Source organism: Staurois parvus, unplaced genomic scaffold (assembly GCF_062004578.1).
Source record: "Staurois parvus isolate SC_StPar_1 unplaced genomic scaffold, SC_StPar_1.0 ptg000104l, whole genome shotgun sequence".
NCBI lineage: Eukaryota > Metazoa > Chordata > Amphibia > Anura > Ranidae > Staurois > Staurois parvus.
The window spans coordinates 11390780-11413075 of NW_028317900.1; the positions used below are offsets into that span (position 1 = coordinate 11390780).

General features: G+C 42.4%; 1 protein-coding gene across 2 annotated transcripts in view; it reads right to left on the reverse strand.

Annotated features, from left to right (window-relative positions):
• Positions 1-1717: 1717 nt before the first annotated feature.
• Positions 1718-22296, reverse strand: part of PLEKHD1 (pleckstrin homology and coiled-coil domain containing D1) — a 50090-nt gene continuing 29511 nt past the window's right edge. The window contains exons 11-14 of one of the 2 annotated variants that reach the window (XM_089671330.1): positions 18639-18783; positions 15200-15343; positions 8980-9001; positions 1718-3664 (exon numbers count right to left, since the gene is read on the reverse strand). In XM_089671330.1, coding sequence (XP_089527456.1) covers positions 3628-3664; positions 8980-9001; positions 15200-15343; positions 18639-18783 — 348 coding nt within the window. In that variant the 3' untranslated portion in view covers positions 1718-3627. The remainder of the gene's footprint in view (positions 3665-8979; positions 9002-15199; positions 15344-18638; positions 18784-22296) is intronic. The other variant, XM_089671329.1, reaches the window with a different exon arrangement.

The following is a 22296-nucleotide window of genomic DNA, read 5'->3' on the forward strand; positions in this document are numbered from 1 at the left end:
CACAATGCACAGTGAGGATTCAGACATTTAATATACCTAGAGGTATGGCAGATGCTGAAAATAATTCAGCCAGCATACCTTCTGCTCTTCTGAAGTTGGGAGAGATCAGTAGAGTGAGTAGCAGGAGGGGTAAGGATTAACTTTTTGGGGAAGTCCTTACTAAATGCCCTTTGAACTAGTGAAAGGGCAATTTAAGTCCCATCACTTCACATTGTTAACTTGTTGTCATTCAACTTTCAAATGTTAGAACTGAAGCAGAGGCTCTGCCATTTGACAGCCAAACGACACAGGAAGGGACTAGGTATCAACAGGCTGTTGCCTTTTGATTGAACAGAAGTTAAGGGCCTTTGTACATCCTGGGCTTATAGCTGAAGTTTAGCTTAAAAAAATGTGTTAACCCCCACAGTGCCAGAGGTTTAGCAGGAGAAAGAGGTCAGGGCAGCCCTGCATTGAAGACTTCTACAGAATACAGGAGCTTGCACACCATACTTACATATCTTATTACACGCAAGTATAGTAACTAGAGCTGTAGAAAAAAAATGTTTTTAACTAAACTTCAGCTTTATAGTGGAACCTCGGTGCTGGGAAAAATGAACTCTCTGGTATGTGTGGGAGTTGCAACATCCCTTGCTGGCCAATCAAGATAGCTAAAGACATGGCACCTGGGAGAAGCTGGGTGTCCGTGGGTGACAATGCAGACATCAGATCATTGGAGCAGAGGTAAGTACTGCAGAGTTAAGTTCTACATTAAAAGTTAAGTTCACCTTTGGAGCATGTTACATGTTCCATCTGTTTTTAGGGTGGAATATGTACCTGTTCCCATAGCCGCAGATTTGAAAACAATGCGGCCATTCACAGTATCCTTAGCAGCTGTGGGCTTGTAGCTTTCAATGAACTACCATGGAGCTGTGGAAGATAGTTCATTGAAGCTTCCTGTCAGTATATCTGCTTGCTCATACATCCCGTACGGCAAGCAGATATTCTGACAGGCCTGCAGGAGACCTGCATGGCATCAGCGATCTGCTTTCCAGGCTCCTGTAGACAAAAATAATAAATGCACATTTTTTTACCTGCAAAAAAACCTGCATGTTTTATTTTTGTCCAGAAGGTGAACTTATCCTTTAAGGTCCAAATGGTTCCACAGGGAAACAAGGATCTATTTGAAGCCTGAGACTGGTACCTGCAGACAACACAAAATGCTTATGTTTGAGAACTATTATTACGGTAGAAACATTTTGTACCAGGTCAGGTTCACATTGAAGAACAAACCTGAAATCTGTAGGTAAAGTTGGTCCTACCTGGCCAGATACTGTACATAATAAGGCTACTTGTGCAAACATCATTGTGTGTATAATGTACATATAACTGTATTGGAAGACTGGTGTCTGTAGTGATTACTATTCGCTTTGCTAATGATCAAAAAAGTCATCCTATTGCTTTTGATCTGTGCTCGTAATACAGAGATAAATGATGATACCCAGTTCTTCCCATGACTTCTTTATAAACAATAACAGATGGGTCACTCTTTGTTTTTTTCTGCACATATCAGAGAGACAAAGAATCAATCCAAGGTCTAATGATTGGGTTGCAGGAGATCAGAACCTTGTATGTAAAGTCACTTTAACTGGATAACATTGATCTTTACATTATACGGTAATTACAGTTTAGAGACAGAATTAGTAAAGAAAAATGTTAACAGAAAACTGTCAGTCAACCATTGTTTCACCAATTTTAATACAATGGATAGGAGGATTACATAGGTTTTCTGTAATAAATATTTCAAAACAACATTATGCATAAATTATGCAACCAGGACACATAAATATGTTAAGCAGCAATATAAAAATGACATTCAATGCTCCCAGCAATAATAATGTCATAATAAAGTGGAACTGCAGCTAACCATATATTCTAGTATTAGATAAAATGGGCAAAAATTAGAACCTCATATGTACTAAAGTTTTTATAAATAAAACATCTGTGAACACAAAAACTCTTGGCCTGCTTGTATTCCCATTGGCGTTCTGCCACCCGTGGTTAGAGTTGAAGCAGTATTAAAACACAAAAGCAAACATTCATTATATTGCAGCTTACCAGTTCTTAAATGTGATGGCTGCATTCTTTTTTAGACTGTCATTCTTCTATTTTCATCTGGCAATCCAGGCAAAACTAAACTAGAACTAACTAAAAAAGAAAACAAATGCATCCACTACAACTAATGATTGGTAAGCTGCAATATATTACATTTTTAATTTTGGGATAAATAGATCTTTGAGTGCTTGCTTTACCTGTGTAGCTTGCTTTACCTGTGTACATATTTAGTTATGTTTTTATTGATGTTTGTTTACCTGTTGGGGATATACACCCTCACTATTTCTTCTGATGGCTATTGCCTTTTAGGGCCAGTTCACACCATGCCCGCACATAAATCATACAGAAATGCTCTTTGCGTTTCTATGCGGATCTGTGCGATGCGATTGCAGCCCATCCATTTTAAACAGGCTAAAATCATACAGCACCAATACTAGTGCAAGCTCTACATTTTGAAACGCACTGCAACTGGATCGCATGGTACAAAAGTACCATACAACCCGGTGCAGGCAGGTGTGGGCAAACACACTGGTGTTGTTAACTTTGCATTGACACCTGCTGATGATTGCAAATAGAGTGCATTTTGCATACGGTCTGAATCACTCAGACATGCACAGTTCATTCCTGTGCGATTCATGTGCAGGCTTGGTGTGAATCAGTCCTGTACACAGAAAGTAAAGTGAAGGGTAATCCAAAATATTGCACTAAAGGTGTTTTCTAGTGCAGAAACCTGTACCAATGACATCTGTAAGAAATTATATCTTCCCTTAATTTGGAGAGATTTTTACTGCCTTCCTCTAATTTCTCCATGACAAAAAATTAAGGGAAATCTTCTCAATGGGGATTCAGACAGCAATGAAAACCCAACAGAGGTTGTCACCCTTCCACTCTATCCAAAACTAAAAGAAAAATATTTAGGTCGAGTTCTACTTCAAAGTGACCCTGTTACTATACAAAAGTAACTGAAGCAAGGTATCAAAGAAGACAAATAACACTCACTTTTCTCACTACCTGCGCCACCAAATTCCACACCGATCCTGAAAAATCTGCTGAAGTCTGCAAGGAAACCAACACTTCTGGGAGTGCTGATCTCCTGGGACCCCTGCAGCTCTCAGTGGTTCCTCCAGCTGACCTCCATGTCATAACAGGACTCAGCAGTGACATGCAGGTCAGCAGGAAGAACCAATGAGAGCTGCAGGGGAGCCAGGAGATCAACACTCCCAGAAGTGCTCGTATCATTTTACATGTCTGTCTTGCTTCAGTTATTTGTAGATAGTGACATGGTTGTTTTAAGCTTCATAAATAGCACATAATTATGTAAGTAGTATGTAACAATAATAGGTCCATCCTGAAAATGATCTAGGAAGGGAACCCAAGCCCTATGGCGCTGCAGCAGGCAGTTAGGGAATCAGCAGTCACTTCTCTTGCCCCTGGGAAGGTTCTTTCTGAGTGATGATCTGATAGAGAGTTTCTCGGAAATGTTTATCCCTGCTTAAATTTTTGGCAGCTTCTTTTAGACTCTGGAAGTCATTTATCTCATCCGGAGACACCAAGAAGGAATGTGAGTGCCTCACTGAAAGAGAAGACGAAAATCATAATATTAAAGATGCAATGTTCATTGGGGTGCATCTAAATACTTGCAGCAGTATGTTAACAATGCAGCATCACTTCCATGCAATGATTGCCCTTTGTACTATTCCCTTACTGGGTAATGGTCTAAACAAAACTCCATTTTGACTAAAGGCTTATGGTACATTTTAAATGTATGACTTGGTAGATAGCGCTATGCAATGTTGGTGACCTGGGTATTATTCCCATCAGAGCAAAGATTTCATGGGCTTTGTGTACAAAGTAATGGAAATACCACATGCATTATGGTTTGTGTGTTGAGCCATATGTGGTTTGTGCAAACATTTGGGCATTCTTCCAGCTCATTTACTCATTTCATTTTTTGTAAGGGATCAGAATTTAGGATGACTTGTTGGGCCTTCATTTCAGATGAATATAATCCTGGAGATAAATACCTTCTTTGACTCTTGGAAGCGTACTTACATTCAACACCCATGTGCTTGACAAACCATATGATGAACAAAAATAAAGACTCATGCACAACAGAGGAAAGCTATATGAAGATATCTGAACTGTTCAGTTTGATATATCCTATAATGCCAAAATGAAACCAGGAACAGTTTGAATCAAAAAATGTGTGAGAGGCTTCAGAGTACTTCCTACAGACTGGTCCAATTTCACTGCAAAGGACATCGAGGCAGGTTTGGCTGGCTTAGAAGTAGTGATGTACTGTTCCATTGTGCAGCAGTGCTTCCCCAGACATGGTCTGCATGGAAGAATCATCACAAAGGAACAAATTTCCATCTGTAGTATGCACCATAACACTCAGATAAGCCATAGGTGTTTTGGAACCAAAGGCTATGGTCTGATGAAACTAAAAATGACTATTTTGGATAACAAGCTTCACACTATAGTCATGTCAGACCATACAACTGCTACTGGGCTTTGAAGCAGGGGGAGTCTGGAGCTGATTGACTACATGGTGATGTATGATGACAGGTTCCTTTGGATGAAATAAATGTACATAAACTTTGACAACATCTATAGTATACACTTGCTATGTGAACTATTAGATTTCGTATCACTAGAGGAAATGTCTTTAAAGCCAGCCATAGACGGTTCGAGTCTCGGCTGATCGAGATTTGAACCATGTATGGGCAGGGTGAATGTACCCAAGCTGATTGATCGATTAACTTGGGTACAACCAGCTTGTCTGATTTTACATGCGATTATTGCTAGCAGCTATTATAGTGACTGGCAGTAATCACTGAGCTCCCACCACTCCCTCCGGGAGAACATAATGGATCCGAGGGAGGGATTCCCCCATCAACACTGACATCTATGGCCAGCTTTAGATGGGACTGGATGAGACAGAGGTTCCTTTCTAGGTTTACTATGGGGCTCCATCACACACAGTTACAGCTCTAAAGCCAGCCATAGATAGAGCAGTTTTCTTTCCTGAAACCATGGGTTGCAAGAAAGAAAGGCTCTTGATTCCCCCATACCCCCTCTTTGAGAACATAGTGATTACTGCTAGCGGCTATAATAGCCACAAGCAATAATTGCATGTAAAATACGACAGGCTGGTGGTTCCCAAGTTGATCAATCAATCAACTTAGGTATTTTCAGCCTGCCCATACATGATTCGAATCTTGGTTGGTCCCTGCTGAACCGGCTAAGATTCAAACCATCTATGGACGACTTAACACTCATATACCTCTTTATCACGAGGAGTGGACTATTATGTTTTGATGTTTTGAGACAGCAGATAATGCACCACTACGCCCAGAAAATTGTTGCAATTAAAAATGTTTAGGCATTCTCATGTTTATTTCTTTTGTTTGTATTGATATGACACAAAAAAGTGGAGAAACAAAAAGCCAAATCTGACACATTCCACGCAAAACTCCAAAAATGGACTGGACAAAATTATTGGCACCCTCGGTTTACTATTTGGTAGCATACCCCTTGGAAAAAAATAACTGAAATCAGTCACTTCCTGTAACCATCAATCAGTTTCTTCCACCTTTCTACTGGAATTTTGATCACTCTTCTTTTGCCAACTGCTCCAGGTCTCTCAGATTGGAAGGGTTCCTTTTCCCAACTGCTGTTTTGAGATCTTTCCACAAGTGCTCTAGGGCAGTGGTGGGTAACCTTTTTTTTCAACTGAGCCAAATCTCGCCAAAACCACGATTGAAATTTATTTTGAGAGCCACATTTTTAAAACTGAAAATACAACCCCCATATAGTAATTCATCCCCCATAGTAATTCATCCCCCATAGTAATTCATCCCCCATATAGTAATTCATTCCCCATAGTAATTCATCCCCCATAGTAATTCATCCCCCATATAGTAATTCATCCCCCATAGTAATTAATGCCCCATATAGTAATTCATCCCCCATAGTAATTAATCCCCCATATAGTAATTCATCCCCCATAGTAATTAATCCCCCATATAGTAATTCATCCCCCATAGTAATTCATCCCCCATATAGTAATTCATCCCCCATATAGTAATTCATCCCCCATATAGTAATTCATCCCCCATAGTAATTCATCCCCCATATAGTAATTCATCCCCCATAGTAATTCATCCCCCATATAGTAATTCATCCCCCATAGTAATTCATCCCCCATATAGTAATTCATCCCCCATATAGTAATTCATCCCCCATAGTAATTCATCCCCCATATAGTAATTCATCCCCCCTATAGTAATTCACCCCCCCTATAGTGTCAATTCACTTACCTTTGCTCTGCGCGTTCCTCTCGCCGTGTTCCCGCGCCGTTCCGGTCTTCAGGGCTGACTGTGAGAGGAGAGGAGTTCGTCACGCTGCCCCGCCTACATCCTGACAGCCAATGTTTGCCACGCTCCGCGGGCCGGATTAAAAGGTCCACCGGGCCGTATACGGCCCGCAAGCCGTAGTTTGCCCATTGCTGGGCTAGCTGCAGAGTCCTGACTTTTGGGGCGGCCGCCCGAGAGGAGGGAGGGGAGCGGGCGCCCGGCACACAGAAGAGCCGAATTAAAGTTTGTAAAGAGCCGCACGTGGCTCGTGAGCCGCGGCTTGCCGACCACTGCTCTAGGGGATTGAGATCTGGACTCATTGCTGGCCAGTTCAGTACTGTCCAGTGCTTTGTCTGAAACTATTTCTGGGTGCTATTTGACATGTGCTTTGGGTCATTTTCCTGCTGTAAGACCCATGACCTCTGAGGGAGACCCAACTTTCTGACACTGGGCCCTACAATGAACCCCAGAATTCTTTGGTAGTCTTCAGATTTCATAATGCCATGCACACAGTCAAGGCATCCAGTGTCTGAAGCAGCAAATCAACCCCAAAACATCAGTGAACCTCCACCATGTTTTACTGTATTCTTTCTTTAAAGGCCTCATTTTTTTTCTGAAAACAGTAGAATGATGGGCTTTACCAAAAAGTTGTAATTTAGTTTCATCTGTCCACAGCACATTTTCCCAAAAGGTAAGTTTTGGCAAACTCCAATCTGTCTTTTTTAGGCTTTTGAGTCAGCAGTGGAATCCTCCTGGGTCTCCTACTATAGAGCTCCTTTTCATTCAGATGGCGACGTATAGTGCAAGTGAAGGTCAGCTAGAATTTGTCTGGAAGTTGATCGAGCTTGTTTATCCACCATTCGAACAATCCTTCTTTGCAATCTTTGATCAATTTTTTTCTTTTGTCCATGTCCAGGGAGATTAGCTACAGTGCCATGGGCTGTAAACTTCTTGACAATGTTGCGCACAGTGGACACAGGAACATTAAGATCTCTGGAGATGGACTTGTAACCTTGAGACTGTCCATGCTTTTCCAAAATTTTTGTTCTCAAATCCTCAGACAGTTATTTGCTGATCTTTCTCTTCTCCATGCTGCATGTAGCACACAGAGACACACAACAGAAAGGTTGAGTCAATTTTTTACCATTTTAACTGGTTGCCAGAGTGATTTCTATATTGTCAGCACCATGTTAACTGATACAGGTGAGTTTAATTACAAACTACAGGAGCATCACAAACGTCGAATGCAATTATTTCCTACAATTTTGAGAAGGTGTCAATAATTTTGTTGAGTTCATTTTTGGGGTTTTGCGTGGAATTTGTCAGATTTGCCTTTTTGTTTCTCCAATTTTTTGTGTCATACCAATACAAACAAAAGTTTGAAATATTCTCCAAAAGGGATGCAGACAGCAATAAAATCTGTTGGTGGCTCTAGCCTATTGCTGCCTCACTATTAAAGATTTTGTCATACTTCTTTCCTGGTGATAAAAAAAAATGGTGATTTCCTTGGAATATTACACATTCAGCAAACTACTGATTTTATAATAAATCGCCCCTGAACACTAACACGATATTGCATTTTTTTTACTTTACTGAAAAAAAGATTTGATGTTTAAATAAAATGTTGGAATTCAATTATTATTCTTCAAAGCTTTAATGCTAATGTTCTCTTTGCACTCTAACAATTTGTGCTGAATACGTCTTTTTTTTACTTAAAATAATGTAAGTGAAAAAAATGCTGTACCACCTATACAGAAAATGTACAATTCCTATAGAATAACTAAAAAAACAGACCAGTGAAATAAAAAACAGAGTTGTGACTCAAACGAATACTATTCAAAACATTAATTAAATAATTATAAAACAAAGTCCAATCAATTAAATGCTCTTCTGTGAACCACCACACGGGGATCGTTATCTCAAGGAGGGTTCACAGAAGAACATTTCATTGACTGGACTTTGTTTTATAATTATTTAATACATTTTTTGAATAGTATTCGTTTGAGTCACATCTCTGTTTTTTATTTCACTGGTCTGTTTTTTTAGTTACTCTATAGGAATTGTGCATTTTCTGTATATGTAGCGCAGCATTTTTTTCACTTACATTATTTTACCATTTAGCCCACCCAGACATGGGTTGTGTGCATTAGCGGCTACAGCATTTGTTTTTCACTTAATAAACGTATTTATTTATTTATATTTTGTATTCACCATAGTAAGCGCTTGAGTTATATTTATAATTTTCATTAGTCTTTTTTTTACTTGCTTAGCATACATATTCTGGAGCTGTTAGGAATGTAAAGCAAGGGAACAAATGGCTTTTCTGTGACAAGCCTGGCATGATATTTAGTTAATACTAATGCTGATTACATCACACATTCACTCCGTTCTACAAAAACAATCAATGGCAGCAACGCTTTAAACTGAAGAATGGTACCAATGGAAGTACTGAAGCAAGCACTGGAATGGAAAGGGTTACTGTAATGTAATCGGGTGACTCTTGCCTGCCTAAGGCCTGCTGTGCACCCACCTGTCATGGTCACTGCCTGCTGCTGTCAAGCAAGAGAGAGAGAAGTCACAGCATATACCATGAATGAGCTCTGGTGCACCAAATCCTATCAAAACTCCTAAAATCCATGAATTCCTAACGCTGCAAGCAGATATTATTGGAGGATAACCACACTCTAATTCGCTCATCATGTGCATGCGTTGCTTCAAATCCCAGAAATGGCACAGTATTCACTGACAGGGGATCCATTGCTTCTGGCTAGAATGAGAAGAAGTTTACCTCCTGCTCATATCCTGGAATCAAAGGGAGTTCTGTAGAATACATTAGGAGTAATACAGGTTATCTGTATTAAGATAACAGAAAATGACACATCTGAGTTATTATTATTATTATACAGGATTTATATAGCGCCAACAGTTTGCGCAGCGCTTTACAATATAAGGGAGACAGTATAATTACAATACATTTCAGTACAGAAGGAATAGGAGGGCCCTGCTCGTGGAGCTTACAATCTAAAGGAAGGGGGAGGTGATACAAAAGGTGATAGCTGCGGGGGATGATCTAGTGAAGGTGATTCAAGTACAGTTTTTAGGTGGAGGTGGGGTAGGCTTCCAAAGATCGCCTAAAGGCAGACAGGGTGGGGGCTGACCGGACATACTGTGGTAGGGAGTTCCAGAGGATGGGAGAGGCTCTGGAGAAGTCCTGGAGGCGAGCATGGGAGGAGGTGATGAGGGAGCCCCATAGATATCATGGGAGGAGAGGAGTGGGCGATTTGGGCGGTATCTGCGGATGAGGTTGGCGATGTAGCTAGGGGCAGTGTTGTGGATGGCTTTGCAAGCTGCGGTTAGTATTTTGAATTTTATACGTTGAGTTAGTGTAAGCCAGTGAGGGATTGGCAGAGAGGGGCAGCAGTCGCTGATCAGTTGGTAAGGTGTATGAGTCTAGCAGCAGCATTCATAATAGACTGAGTTAGGGTAAGCTAAGACATTGCCACTTATTACCTACACAATGTAGTTGAGGCCAGTGACTTATTCTATTGCTCTTTCTATTCCGTCTAACAAGCCCTGTTCAAAGAGACTGTTTTAAACTTTATTTTGTCCCCATATTTCACATACATTTTCATCTCTCAGCACATTAGGCACATGATGTGGCACAGATTCACCCCCTCTGTTCTTCATTTATTAAATATGCTTAGTATTAGGAAATACTGACAATGTGCATTGGCCTATAAATAGGTCATCAGCTGTGTCAGCAAATAAAACCAAATTATTTTCTTCAGAAACTGCCAAGATTTAGGTTTATTGATGTACAGAGCTTACGAAGTTATCTAGATCAACCCTTCCAGTAATGTTCTATCATAGAGGCACCAGAATCAAAAGTATTCAATCTTTACTGTTGATCACTGGTCAGCGAATGAGACACTGCTGATGTTTAAAATTCACACATATATGCTTGAACATTAAAAGAGAAGTATGGGATTTCATTTATTTTTTTAAATCATACTTACATAGGTGGATGCAGTATCTGTCCCCCACTGACTCTAAGGGTGAGAACTCAGCTATCACATGACCGATGATCACTGACTTCTCACAGCCACTCTGAGCAGAGAGCAGTGACTATCAGTCATTGCTGTCTGCTCTATCTCCCACCCACCCCCACCAGGGCTCACTGGAGAGCTGGGCTGTGGAGGAGGAGTGAGTGGCTCAGGCTCCCAGCGGATCACCGAGAAGCTGAGCCAGGAGTCGCTCCAGACTTTGTGGTGGATCCCGACTAAAGTTGGGATCTTTCCCCAGCCTGGACCAGCTGAGTGACGTCAGCCGACAGAAGGCTTCAGGCCACTGTCAGCTGAAAATGGGTCACAGGAGTGCAGAACAAACTGCACTCCTGTGACCTCAGGGAAAGTCAAGCCAAAAGAGCTTTGGCTGTACTTCTCCTTCAAACAGCCAGGATAGAAGGTGCAGACATCCAGAAGTGGTATTGGAGTGGATTGCTGTACATATACACTGCTCAGCATAAATGAGTACACCACCTTTTGAAAAGTAAGATTTTGATCAATATCTCAATAAAGAACAATTTAAAAAATGTTGACAAAACTGGGTTTTATAGAATATTTGTTTACCTCATTACATGAGAGTAAAGTTATTAATATAACTTAGATTACAAAATCTTCAGTTTTACTCAAATTAGTTGATGCAAAAAATGACTACACCCCACAACAAAAACTACTCCATCTAGTATTCTGTATGACCTCCATGATTTGTAAGGATAGCACAAACTCTTCTAGGCCTGGAATGAACAAGTTGGCGACATATTGCAACATCTAACTTTTTCCATTCTTCAAGAACGACCTCTTTTAGAGCCTGGCAGCTGGATGGGGAGTGTTGCTCAACTTGTCTCTTCAGAATTCCCCATAGGTGTTCGATTGGGTTCAGATCAGGAGACATACTTGGCCACTGAATCACTTTCACCCTGTTCTTCTTCAGAAATGCAACAGTGGCCTGTCTTGGATCATTGTCATGCTGAAAACGTGCACGACGACCAAGAGTGATGGTAGCATCTTCTCTTTCAATATAGAGCAGTACATCTGTGAATTCATGATACCGTCAATCAAATGCAGCTCACCGACACCAGCAGCACTCACGCAGCCCCACAGAAGGACACTGCCACCACCATGTTTCACTGTAGGCACCATGCATTTTTCTTTGTACTCATCATACAGTTTTGAAGCCATCAGTTCCAAAAACATTTATCTTGGTCTCATCACTCCAGAGTACAGAGTCGTAGTAGTCCTCTTCTTTTTCAGTATGGGCCCTGGAAAATTCTAGGTAGGCTTTTTTTGTGCATGGGCTTTCTTTGTGGACGACACCCATGGATGCCATTCCTCTGCAGTGTATGCCATATTGTGTCACGGGAAACAATCACCCCAGTTTGGCCTTCTACTTCTTTAGCTAACTGCAGTGAACTTGCATGGCGATTTTCTTCAACATTTCTCATCAGAAGACGCTCCTGTAGAGGTGTTAACTTCTGTGGACAGCCTGGACGTCTCTGTGAGATGGTTGCAGTTCCATCTTTGTTAAATTTTTGCATCAATACAGTATTCTGACTGATAAGTAAAGTTTTGCTGATCTTCTTGTAGTCTTCACCTTTCTTGTGTAAATAAATTCTTTTCTTTCTCAGGCCTTGTGACATTTTTCTTCCATGGGGTGCCATTGCTGACAGCATGAAATGGGAAGGGGTTTTCTTTGTTAAGTAACGCCCTTTTATAATCAGCTGTCTGCTAGACACTTGTTTAATGAATAGTTAGACTCACCTGTAGTTGAATTCTTGTTAAGTAGGATTTTGTCTGAAATGTAGCTTTGCTCCTAAGACTTTCATTGGGGTGTATTCATTTTTGCAACATGATCTTGAATGAATTTGTTAGAAAAAATACTTTTTTGTGTGTGCAAATTAACAAAACTTGCATGCAATCAATGGCACACATTTGTGGGAGTATTTTGTAGTATAGTATCCCATAGAAAATGTTGATTCTGAAAGGAAAGTAAAAGGTTTTCTGACAAATCTGTTTTGGTGTACTCATTTATGCTGAGCACAGTATCTGTCAAATTTGGGTCCACCTGAACTGTCAATGTATGGGCAGCTTTGAAATATAATGTATGAGCCAGTCCCAAATTTTAAAGCGGTAGTAAGCTCATGCTTATTTAAAAAAAATCTCCTTGCAAGTTAAGAGCATAATGTGCTAGTATGCATCATATCATCAGATTTTTTTTTTTTTCGCCATCTGTGTCCCATTAGCAAGAATTCCCTTCACTTCCTGTCCCTTAGCCATACAGAAATCCTTCAAATTAAGGGAATTAATTGGGGACCCCCGAGTCACCAGAACTAGTGTCCCCATTGGAAGATCCTCTATTGATTTTCTGGGGACAACCCAAAATTTGGGATTTTTTTTGTACTTTCATGTCCAATGATAATGGTAAATAGGAAAAATAGAGAGGGCGAATCTCCTGAATGGGGGCACAGACAGCACTAAAAACTGACAAATGTTCTAATCCCTCTCCACTCTATCCAAAACTAAAAAAAGGTGTTGCCTTTAGGTATCCTTTAAATCGAAGTCCTCCAACAGCATGCTATCACCACTGACAGGGCTTCTATCTTCACCCGGTCTTCCTTTCAGGTTCACAAGCTCTGGCCTTTTGAATGGCTGAGCTGTGTTGACGTCACTCCTATGCATGTGCACAGGAGCCACGGCCACAAACAGAGCTCTGAAGGGAAGACATGAGTATGCCATTCCTTCAGAGCACATGCGCTGGTGACATCACCAGCTGGAGCAACACTGAATATCTCTAAAGGGTGCATGTTTAGGAGATAATATTATTATTATACAGGATTTATATAGCGCCAACAGCTTGCTCAGCGCTTTACAATATAATGGGAGGCAATACAGCAACAATACAGTTCAATACAAGAAGGAAAGGAGGGCCTGCTCCTTGGAGCTTACAATCTAGGAGATACTACTTGTACCTACAAGTAGGCTTTACTATAAGCCTACCTGTAGGTACAAGTATCTCAGCTGTGTTTACTACCACTTTAGAAAGTGCAAAGGTTCCCAACCAGTTCCTTAGAAGCCACACATGCCTCTCAGCTACCTTTGATGCAGCTCCCTGCAAACTTTTAACAAGTATGTAGTAATGTACATACCTGTAGCATTTTATACTTTTATAAGCATGCATCAAAAGAAAGTTTATTTGATTCAAATACATTTAACCAAATAATTAGATTAGTAAAATTAAAACAAATATGAGTGCTATTTTCATACCTGGTGTGACCAGTATAGGTTGAAGCTCTCCAATAAAGCGTCAAGGCGCATTTACTATAAAAATCCAAATATAATAACAGGATCCAGAGCTACATGATATAACATGACCTATATTTTCTACAACAGTTAAAATTATTAGAATTCTCATCTTGTGTGTTGCTATTATTTCATATTATTTTAGAAGTAGTAGTATTATCACCACTTTTTTCCTAATTATTTTGATGGACTATTGAAGGTTCTCTTTTAACGACATTTAAAACTATAATGGCCCATGCACACTATTGCATGGTGGTGCTTACCCTACCAAAATGTGTAGTAATGTGTGCTGCATGCATTGGTGCGATATGGTTCCATTTATTCCGAAGAGCACCCAGTGCTCCATGCCAATAGAAGTGCATTACAGTGAAATACTATGCTTGTCAACGCTCTAACTTGCAGTACAGTGTGCTTCCAAAAATACAATAGGCTCCTTTTTGGTGATCTTTGGTGCATTGGTCAGCCCTTTCAAATGAATCATGCACATTACTACTGTATGAAGCATAACACACATTAATGCACATGTGCTAAAACCCTGTGCAATAGTTATTATTGTTTATTTCAAATACATTTCTGGAAGAGTTTTACTAATAATCAAAGCAATCTGTTTTAGCAATCTAACCGTTGTTATTGAGTATAGTTATGAAATGGTAACATGGCTCTCTGGCTACCCTACAAGACTAGCAGCAAGAAGTAGATAGGGTGATGAATGCAGAGATTAAGAATAATCAAAAGAAATTCTGTGACATCTGGTCTGTCTGGATGTATTATTCTCTCGAACTGGACAAGCTAACCCAACCTGACCCTTGACCAATGCACTGACTATTCATCAATACTGGCCATACCTTCAGAAGTCATGATAGACCTAACGGCTGCTGATGACCCCCCCCCACCCAAAGGGGTATTATTATTGTCTGCATTATACTATACACTGACCTTGACTTTCCATTTTGCTCCTCACGGACATATCTCTACAAGCACGTAAGCTTACTCATGTGATCCTAGTTGACCTTTTTGTATAGGTTAATGTTGTTTTTTTCTACATCTTTTGATGTTCAACTGTTTCTTATCTGTGTTACTACTGATGACCTATCACTTGGGCTTCATAAGTGGTGTGGTTAGAACTTCACTGTCTCCTTGCCTGTCGCTGTTTACAATTATACTTGCTACAACACATTTGCTGCTCTTTCTTTGATTCTTATACTTTTGTATTGTATTGAATACTCTCAATAAACAAAGATTATAAAAACAAAAACAGGGCACCCTGGCTTGCAGAGCATGCAGAAAGATGCAGTTACATAATGTGTTTGCTTTTAGTGGCAATATTGCATTAGCTGGTTACACAGGACACTCACTAGAGGGAAAACATAAGTGACAAAGCTCTTGACTCACATCGAGAGAGACTGGGTCGTTGGTGGTGAAAGCGACAACTTTTGATACGCCTGGTGGCAGCTCGGGGCACATACACTGAATTTTTCATAATTACAGGCTTCATTGCTTCAATCTCTGCATTTCTGATACAGTCTTCAAAAAATTCTAAAGGAAAGTTCCATAAAAACAGTTATTACACCAATACCACCATGAACACCACCAACATCACAATGCAGTAGACTGTCTATTTAAAATAAACCAACCACAAAGGCATCTTCTGGTGCATTAACTTACTAGAAGTCCTGCTACTTACCCCCTTGATCCCACTGCCATCTGGTTTAAAATCTGGCACTTTCAGGTATGGGAGGATGTGTGACACTCCCCATGCAGTCTCAAAATGCTGTATTTAGTATCTGAGTTGCCAAATGCTATGTTCAGATACACTGCATAGGGTGTGCCTAGCAATGTGCAAGTTTCAACTTCAGGAAAAGTCAATGACAATGGGAACAAGATGGTGGGATGTAAAGCTGGAGTATATGCATAATATACAATGTGCTGATGATGGGAGCAACTGGGTTTTATGGGCGTAGATTTTATTTTAACATATTTTTATTATTCAAGGAAATCCCTTTAGGCAATTAAAATAACTTGAAAATTCTCTGTAGCAGAGTTGTATACATTCAAAATTTTCGGTGTTCTACCTGGCCCATTGTCATTATGTGAGTAGTTGTAGTCCAGTGCCATACAGATACATAATTCACCATTTTATTCGTCTTCTGGCATTCTGTTGTGCAGTTGAATAAGTGTCGGTTCACAATGATGGAGTGTGGGATTCAAATTGATTCCTGTGCGTTTCCTGCACTGCATCACAATTGCACTACGGCCTACTGAGGAAGCCCAATCACAGGGCATAACATATGAAAGGAGGAGCCGAGCGTGTGACGTCACCCCACGGCCATTTTGGAAATCTATGTTGTGAGCTGCAATCTATGTGAACATTAAGCGCTTTGAAGGTTTTTAACTCTAAGTTTTTATAATCTTCTAGGGCACTAATAAAGTGGAAAGTAGAGAGCACTATGGTTCTGCTTTCTTGTTTTATGCTACCAGGGGCGGACTGACCATTTGGAAACTCTGGCACTGCCCGAGGGCCCGGGGTCAGTAGGGGGCCCCATGAGATGCCCCTGGTACCTTTTTCATAGGCTTTTTTGAGTTTGGGCAAGGACACAGGGGCCCCATGATCCCCTATTGCCTGGGGGCCTCATGATTTGTCAGTCCGCCCCTGTATGCTACCCATATTCCTTGATGTCTGAGCACTGTGGAGCAGAGAGATTAGTGTGAATCTGGACCAAGAGAAGTGATGGAGTTAATTTGGGAGAGTGTAAGAAGTGAGTAATGACCTATGTATGAGGTGTGACAAGGAGGTGAGCATGTTTTTCACCTATCTGTGGAGGCACGCATGACGTGTGATGAAGAGTGAAGATTTTTTAATCACTTTTTAGATAAATCACAGCTATTGAGGACTGATTTCACATGTTTTCTGGACTGATTTGACTATTTTCGTTGCACTACATAGTTTGCTTGTCACATATAGCTGTGCTACACTATTTTTGTGTGGTATATTATATTTGAAGGAAGTGTTGTGGAATTGCCTGTACAGTGTTTGAGCGGAAAGAAAAAACAAATAGTATTTACATTTTTTATTATTTTCAGTTATTTCACTGATATTTTAAGTTCAGGTTGCACTGACTGCATTTTGGTTTTAAGTTGTAGCATTAAGTCCTCATGCACACTTGACGATTTTACAGCGGCTGTTTTTGGCTTTTGGTGTTTTTTTCTACAGCCAGTAAACCCCCCAGCATGTTATCCTATGTGTGGTGGGAGGGGCAATTATTGAAACCAATCCCCTGTATGCAGAGGCGGACTGAGAAATCATGGGGCCCCCGGGCAATAGGGGATTATGGGGCCCCTGTGTCCTTGCCCAAACTCAAAAAAGCCTATGAAAAAGGTACCAGGGGCATCTCATGGGGCCCCGTACTGACCCCGGGCCCTCGGGCAGTGCCCGAGTTTCCAAATGGTCAGTCCGCCCCTGCCTGTATGACATTCTCTGCAGCAGCTGAAAGTTGGATTCTTCTCCTCTCCCTCCTACTGGCTTCCAGCTGCTGTAGAGAGAGATATACAGGGTTTCGGTTCCAGTAATTGCCCCTAGCCACACCCATCACCCTCCCTGTGCACCATTTTCCTCTGCTGCCCAGGCCCCCCGTGTGCCCTCACCCCCACAGTACTGCTGGCTTACCTCCTCTCCTTTCAGCAGCTGCAAGCACACAGTAAGATCTTTCAGGATGGAGAGTGGTGGAAGGGTCCGGTAAATACTTCACATTTACCAGCCCCTTCCTTTCCTGAATGAACACAATGAGTGATTGGTACCAATCACTCATTGTGTACATCCATAACTAAAGCATAGTAAACTATGTTTTTTTTTGGAAGGGGGGGGGGCCCTGCCAGGTTGCCTGTATGGGCAGTTGTGTATTTAGGTGTTGTGCTGTCCTAGGCAATACAGAAATTGGATGCCCCCAAGCGAACCTTCCACTACCAACCCCCTCCCCCCAGCAACTCTGGCCATCCCCAGGAACAACAGCTGGGCCCTGCATACACTATCAGGCAGCCTTCAGCCTCTCTCGGATTTCAACTGGTCTCCATGCAGTTTATGTCCCTTCTTTTGGGGGGGCATTGCTGCCCCCCTAAAAAATGCTACCCTAGCCAAATGCCTTGTGGTAAATACACCCCTGTGTATGGGGCCCCAGAGTTTCTAACAGCAGCCCTGGGCATGGCAGCCCAATTCATTTTCTGTGAATGTTCAAATGAAAACCTAACTGTGTTTGGTCAGGTTTAGACAGTTGTCACCATTGTAAGATTTACCTGTGGCTCTTGTTCTAGTGATAACTAAGATTTTAAATTTCCCCTCATTTCCTGTCTCTGTGCCAATGTTCATTCATCTTCTTTAACTACATCTCACAAAAAGGTTACCAGAACAGTAATCTGATCTGAGTATATTAATTAGAGATCTTTAAATGACCACAATGAGCAAATTAATTTATAAAATTCCTATACTAGCAACTCACATTTCCCAGAATGCTTCTTTGTAGAGCTCTCATGTTTGAATCCCTTTAAACATCTTCCACTAGCTGTCAGCCACAGTCTACAGAGCCTCACTATTTCTTTTACTACTTAAACCAACGCTTTCTCCACTTTGTTAAATATAATTGGTTATCGAAATCATGTATAATTAAGCCTGATAAGGGTGTTGGAAGTTACATCTTCTCAGAAATTGAATAGATTTAATGTTTTCTGAATTATATAAATTCTGTTTCTGAATCTTGTAAAAACATATTTATTGAACAGAATTCCAGAGTGAAGTGAGAAAATGCAAAAGCCCATTTCCGGACCATATGACTATACTTACTTTTAAGATGACTGACATCTGCCCTCATTTTTTCCTCCTTGTCTTGGTTTAGGACAGTAGAATTCAGACCTGCTTCCAGCCTTCGCAGAGCCTCCTCTGCCTCCCGCAGCCTCCTCTCCAGATCTAACTGCACCTTTAACTGCAGCTGTGGGTGACAAAGCAGTATGGGAAGTGTGAAACATCTTATTGTATGGAGATCACTAAAGCCCTATAATGCTCTTGTACTGGTAATTCTATGTAGTCAGGTTCTGGCTATATCATTGTGCCTTTATATTTACACACGAGACTATGAATTATCCTTTTTTCCCTAGTGCCCAGTACTGGGACTGCTACATCAACTCCTGTTAGCAGAGTGGATCCAGTTCTTCTGACAGCCCATGATCTTGGGACTTGTAATTCTATAGCCAATACATACTGTATTTCTGAGTGCTGTTTAAACTACAACTACCACAGAGCTGGGGAACTAGCAGGATGCTGGTAGAGCAGATATATTCTACAGCAAGGAACTGCCTCTCTCTCATGATGTGGGATTCAGAACTGAACACAGGGGGACTGCCGTTCTCCTCCAGAAACAGATGGCCTTCTGCTGTGGAAATCTGCACATCAATTTAGCACAGCGGTGATGCCGATCGCCGCAGCTCTCTGCATCGGGACTGCTACTGGCTGGTCTTGCCACAAACATCTCTGTATGCCATACTGATCAGGCAGTAACTCTGCACATCTTTCAAACAGCCAAGAGCCTGGGCAAGAACCTTGTTCCTAGGAGGCTGTCCTGTCCATAAGATTGGTGAGCGAGCGAATGCCCAACCTCTTTCTGTCATCACTCTAGAGACATTTACCTTTACACCTCCATTACCAGGAGACCTTTGCTTTGAGCAGTACCATGGCTTACCTTTTTAACTTCATTGAATTACCAGTATTCACTAATGTTTATGGGCCACACCATTGCTAGCAGAAGAGAGCGGATACCACCATATCAGGAACTTTAAACATCACAGGACTCAAGTTGCAATCTCTAGTTAAAGGGACCATTTCTCTTCTAAAGCCATTGTTACTAAACGTAGGGTATTTATAGCTATTTGTGCCAGAGTATACAGTACATATACATAATTCTCTGTATACCCCATCGATCGGTGGCATGGAGGAAGCTGATAAGTCAAAAAGACTTTTCTTCCCCCTCTTGCTGTTGGTGTTGCAATTAAATAGTTGAAGTTTACTACTCATGACTGTATAACCCGTGCTATATGATTATTCCTATTTTACCAGTGTTCTGCTTTTATACATTAACTGGGCTTGTATATCCTAAACCCATTATTCCTGTAGCCTACTCTTTTGAACAAGTCTAATATAGAGTCGTGTCTAAAGAATTATGTCTCTTGCATTATTATTCTATACTGCTGAAGTATGTCTGGACACAGAGGGGTTTATTTACTAAAGCTGGAGAGTCCAAAATCAGACTCCCTTCTTGTCAGGGCAGGAACGCTGGAATGGGCAGGCGGGCCTATGGTACGGTCACGCTGCGACTGACGACAGCCACAACCCACAGACCGGAGTCCCTCAGGGCGCGGAGTCTAAGCCCCAGGCTACCCTTCACTAGGGCCCCTGATGGTGGGGATGGACTTGACGCAGCCTGAGACCAGGTCGCGGCCCCCGAGTGACCCCAGCTGCGATAACGACTGCCGCCAATGGCGTACAGCTGGTGGGAGCTAGATGGGAACACGAGTAGAGTGGTCAGACAAGCCGGGTCAATAACAATGGAGCAGACAGTACTAGACGGTAGGCAAAGAATACTCAGGTCACGGGCCGGGTTCAGCAACGGGAGGTCAGGTAAAGGGTTAACACAGAGAGTAGTCTTGTCAAAGCCGAGTCGGTTACCAGGAGAGCAATGGGAACAACACAAGAGCTTGCAACAGGGCAACATACAGGACACAAGTGCAGAGCACACTTGCAGACAGCAGGTTTAAATGTGCTCAACCACACCCTTCTGAGGAGGAGCCGCAGAAACCTGAAGGCATAAAGGTTCCCACCATGCTTTGCAGAAAATCAAGATGGATGCCAGCTCATGGAGATGCACAAGCTCTGAAGAAAGGTAGGACCTTGACAGTACCTCCTCCTCAAGGGCCCCTCCCCCTCCGCGGCTCAACAAAAGGTTTCTGAGGAAATCGGGTGTGAAACGCGCGGAGGAGGGCAGGAGCATGAACATCCGCGGAAGGAACCCAGGAACGTTCCTCGGGACCATAACCACGCCAATGGACCAGAAACTGTACCCGACCGCGGACCAACCGAGAATCCAAGATGCGGCTCACCTCATACTCCTCATGGCCGTCGACCCTGATAGGACGAGGCCGAGGCGGAGAGGCAGTAAAGCGATTACAGATCAGAGGTTTCAACAGGGATACGTGGAAGACATTGGAGATGTGCATCCCAGGAGGAAGAGCAAGGGCAACCGGGTTCACCCTGCGAAGAATGCGGAAAGGACCAACAAAACGGGGGGCCAGCTTTGGTGCGGGCACCCGAAGCTTGAGGTTGCGAGTGGACAACCACACCCGATCTCCGACCTGGTATGAGGGAGCGGGAAACCATCTACGATCAGCCTGGAGCTTCTGGCGCTGTGCTGAGTCCTTCAAGGACCTCTGAATCTGCCCCCATGAGGAGCGCAGAGCAGCCAGGTGGTTATCCACAGCCGGAATGTCCTGTGGAGAGAACAACTCAGGCAATACAGCGGGTTGGAACTCATAGTTGGCCATGAAGGGGGACATCCCACAGGAGGAGTTGACAGCCGAGTTCCTCGCAAACTCTGCCCATGGCAGGAGATCGACCCAGTTGTCCTGATGATCCGATATATAGCAACGAAGGAATTGTTCCAGGGCCTGGTTGGAACGCTCCGCAGCCCCATTGGACTGAGGGTGGTAGGCCGAAGAGAAGGAAAGCTCGATACCCAACTGGGAGCAGAAGGCGCGCCAGAACCTGGACACAAACTGGCTCCCACGGTCCGAGACAATCACCTTGGGCAACCCGTGCAAGCGAAAGATCTCTTTTGCGAAAACAGTAGCCAGTTCTTGTGCAGTCGGCAATTTCTTGAACGGAACGCAATGACACATCTTAGAAAAGCGATCGATCACCATAAGAATGACCGTATGACGCAGGAAGATCCACAATAAAATCCATGCCCAGGTGTGACCAGGGACGCTCCCCATTGGGAATGGGTTGCAGAAGGCCCAATGGAAGGTGCCGAGGAGATTTATTCTGGGCACAGACCGAACAAGCTGCTACATATGAGGCGATGTCAGAACGGAGAGATGGCCACCAGAATAACCGAGAAACGACCCAGGACAATTGGTTCCTACCAGGATGACCGGCAGTCTTGGAATTATGGTAGGTACGTAGCAAGCGGGTACGCAATCCCTCAGGTACAAAACATCTTCCAGCCGGTCTCTCAGGGGGAGCGTTAGTTTGAGCCGCCAAAATCTGCTCCCCAAGGGGAGAAGTCAGGCTGGTACGAATGGCAGCCAGGATCTGGTTTAGAGGAATGACCGAGGTCGGCTCAGTGTCCTCCCTGGACAGCTCAGAGTATTGCCGCGACAAGGCATCAGCCCTGACATTCTTGGAACCAGGCAAGTAAGAGACCACATAATTAAAACGTGACAAAAACAGAGCC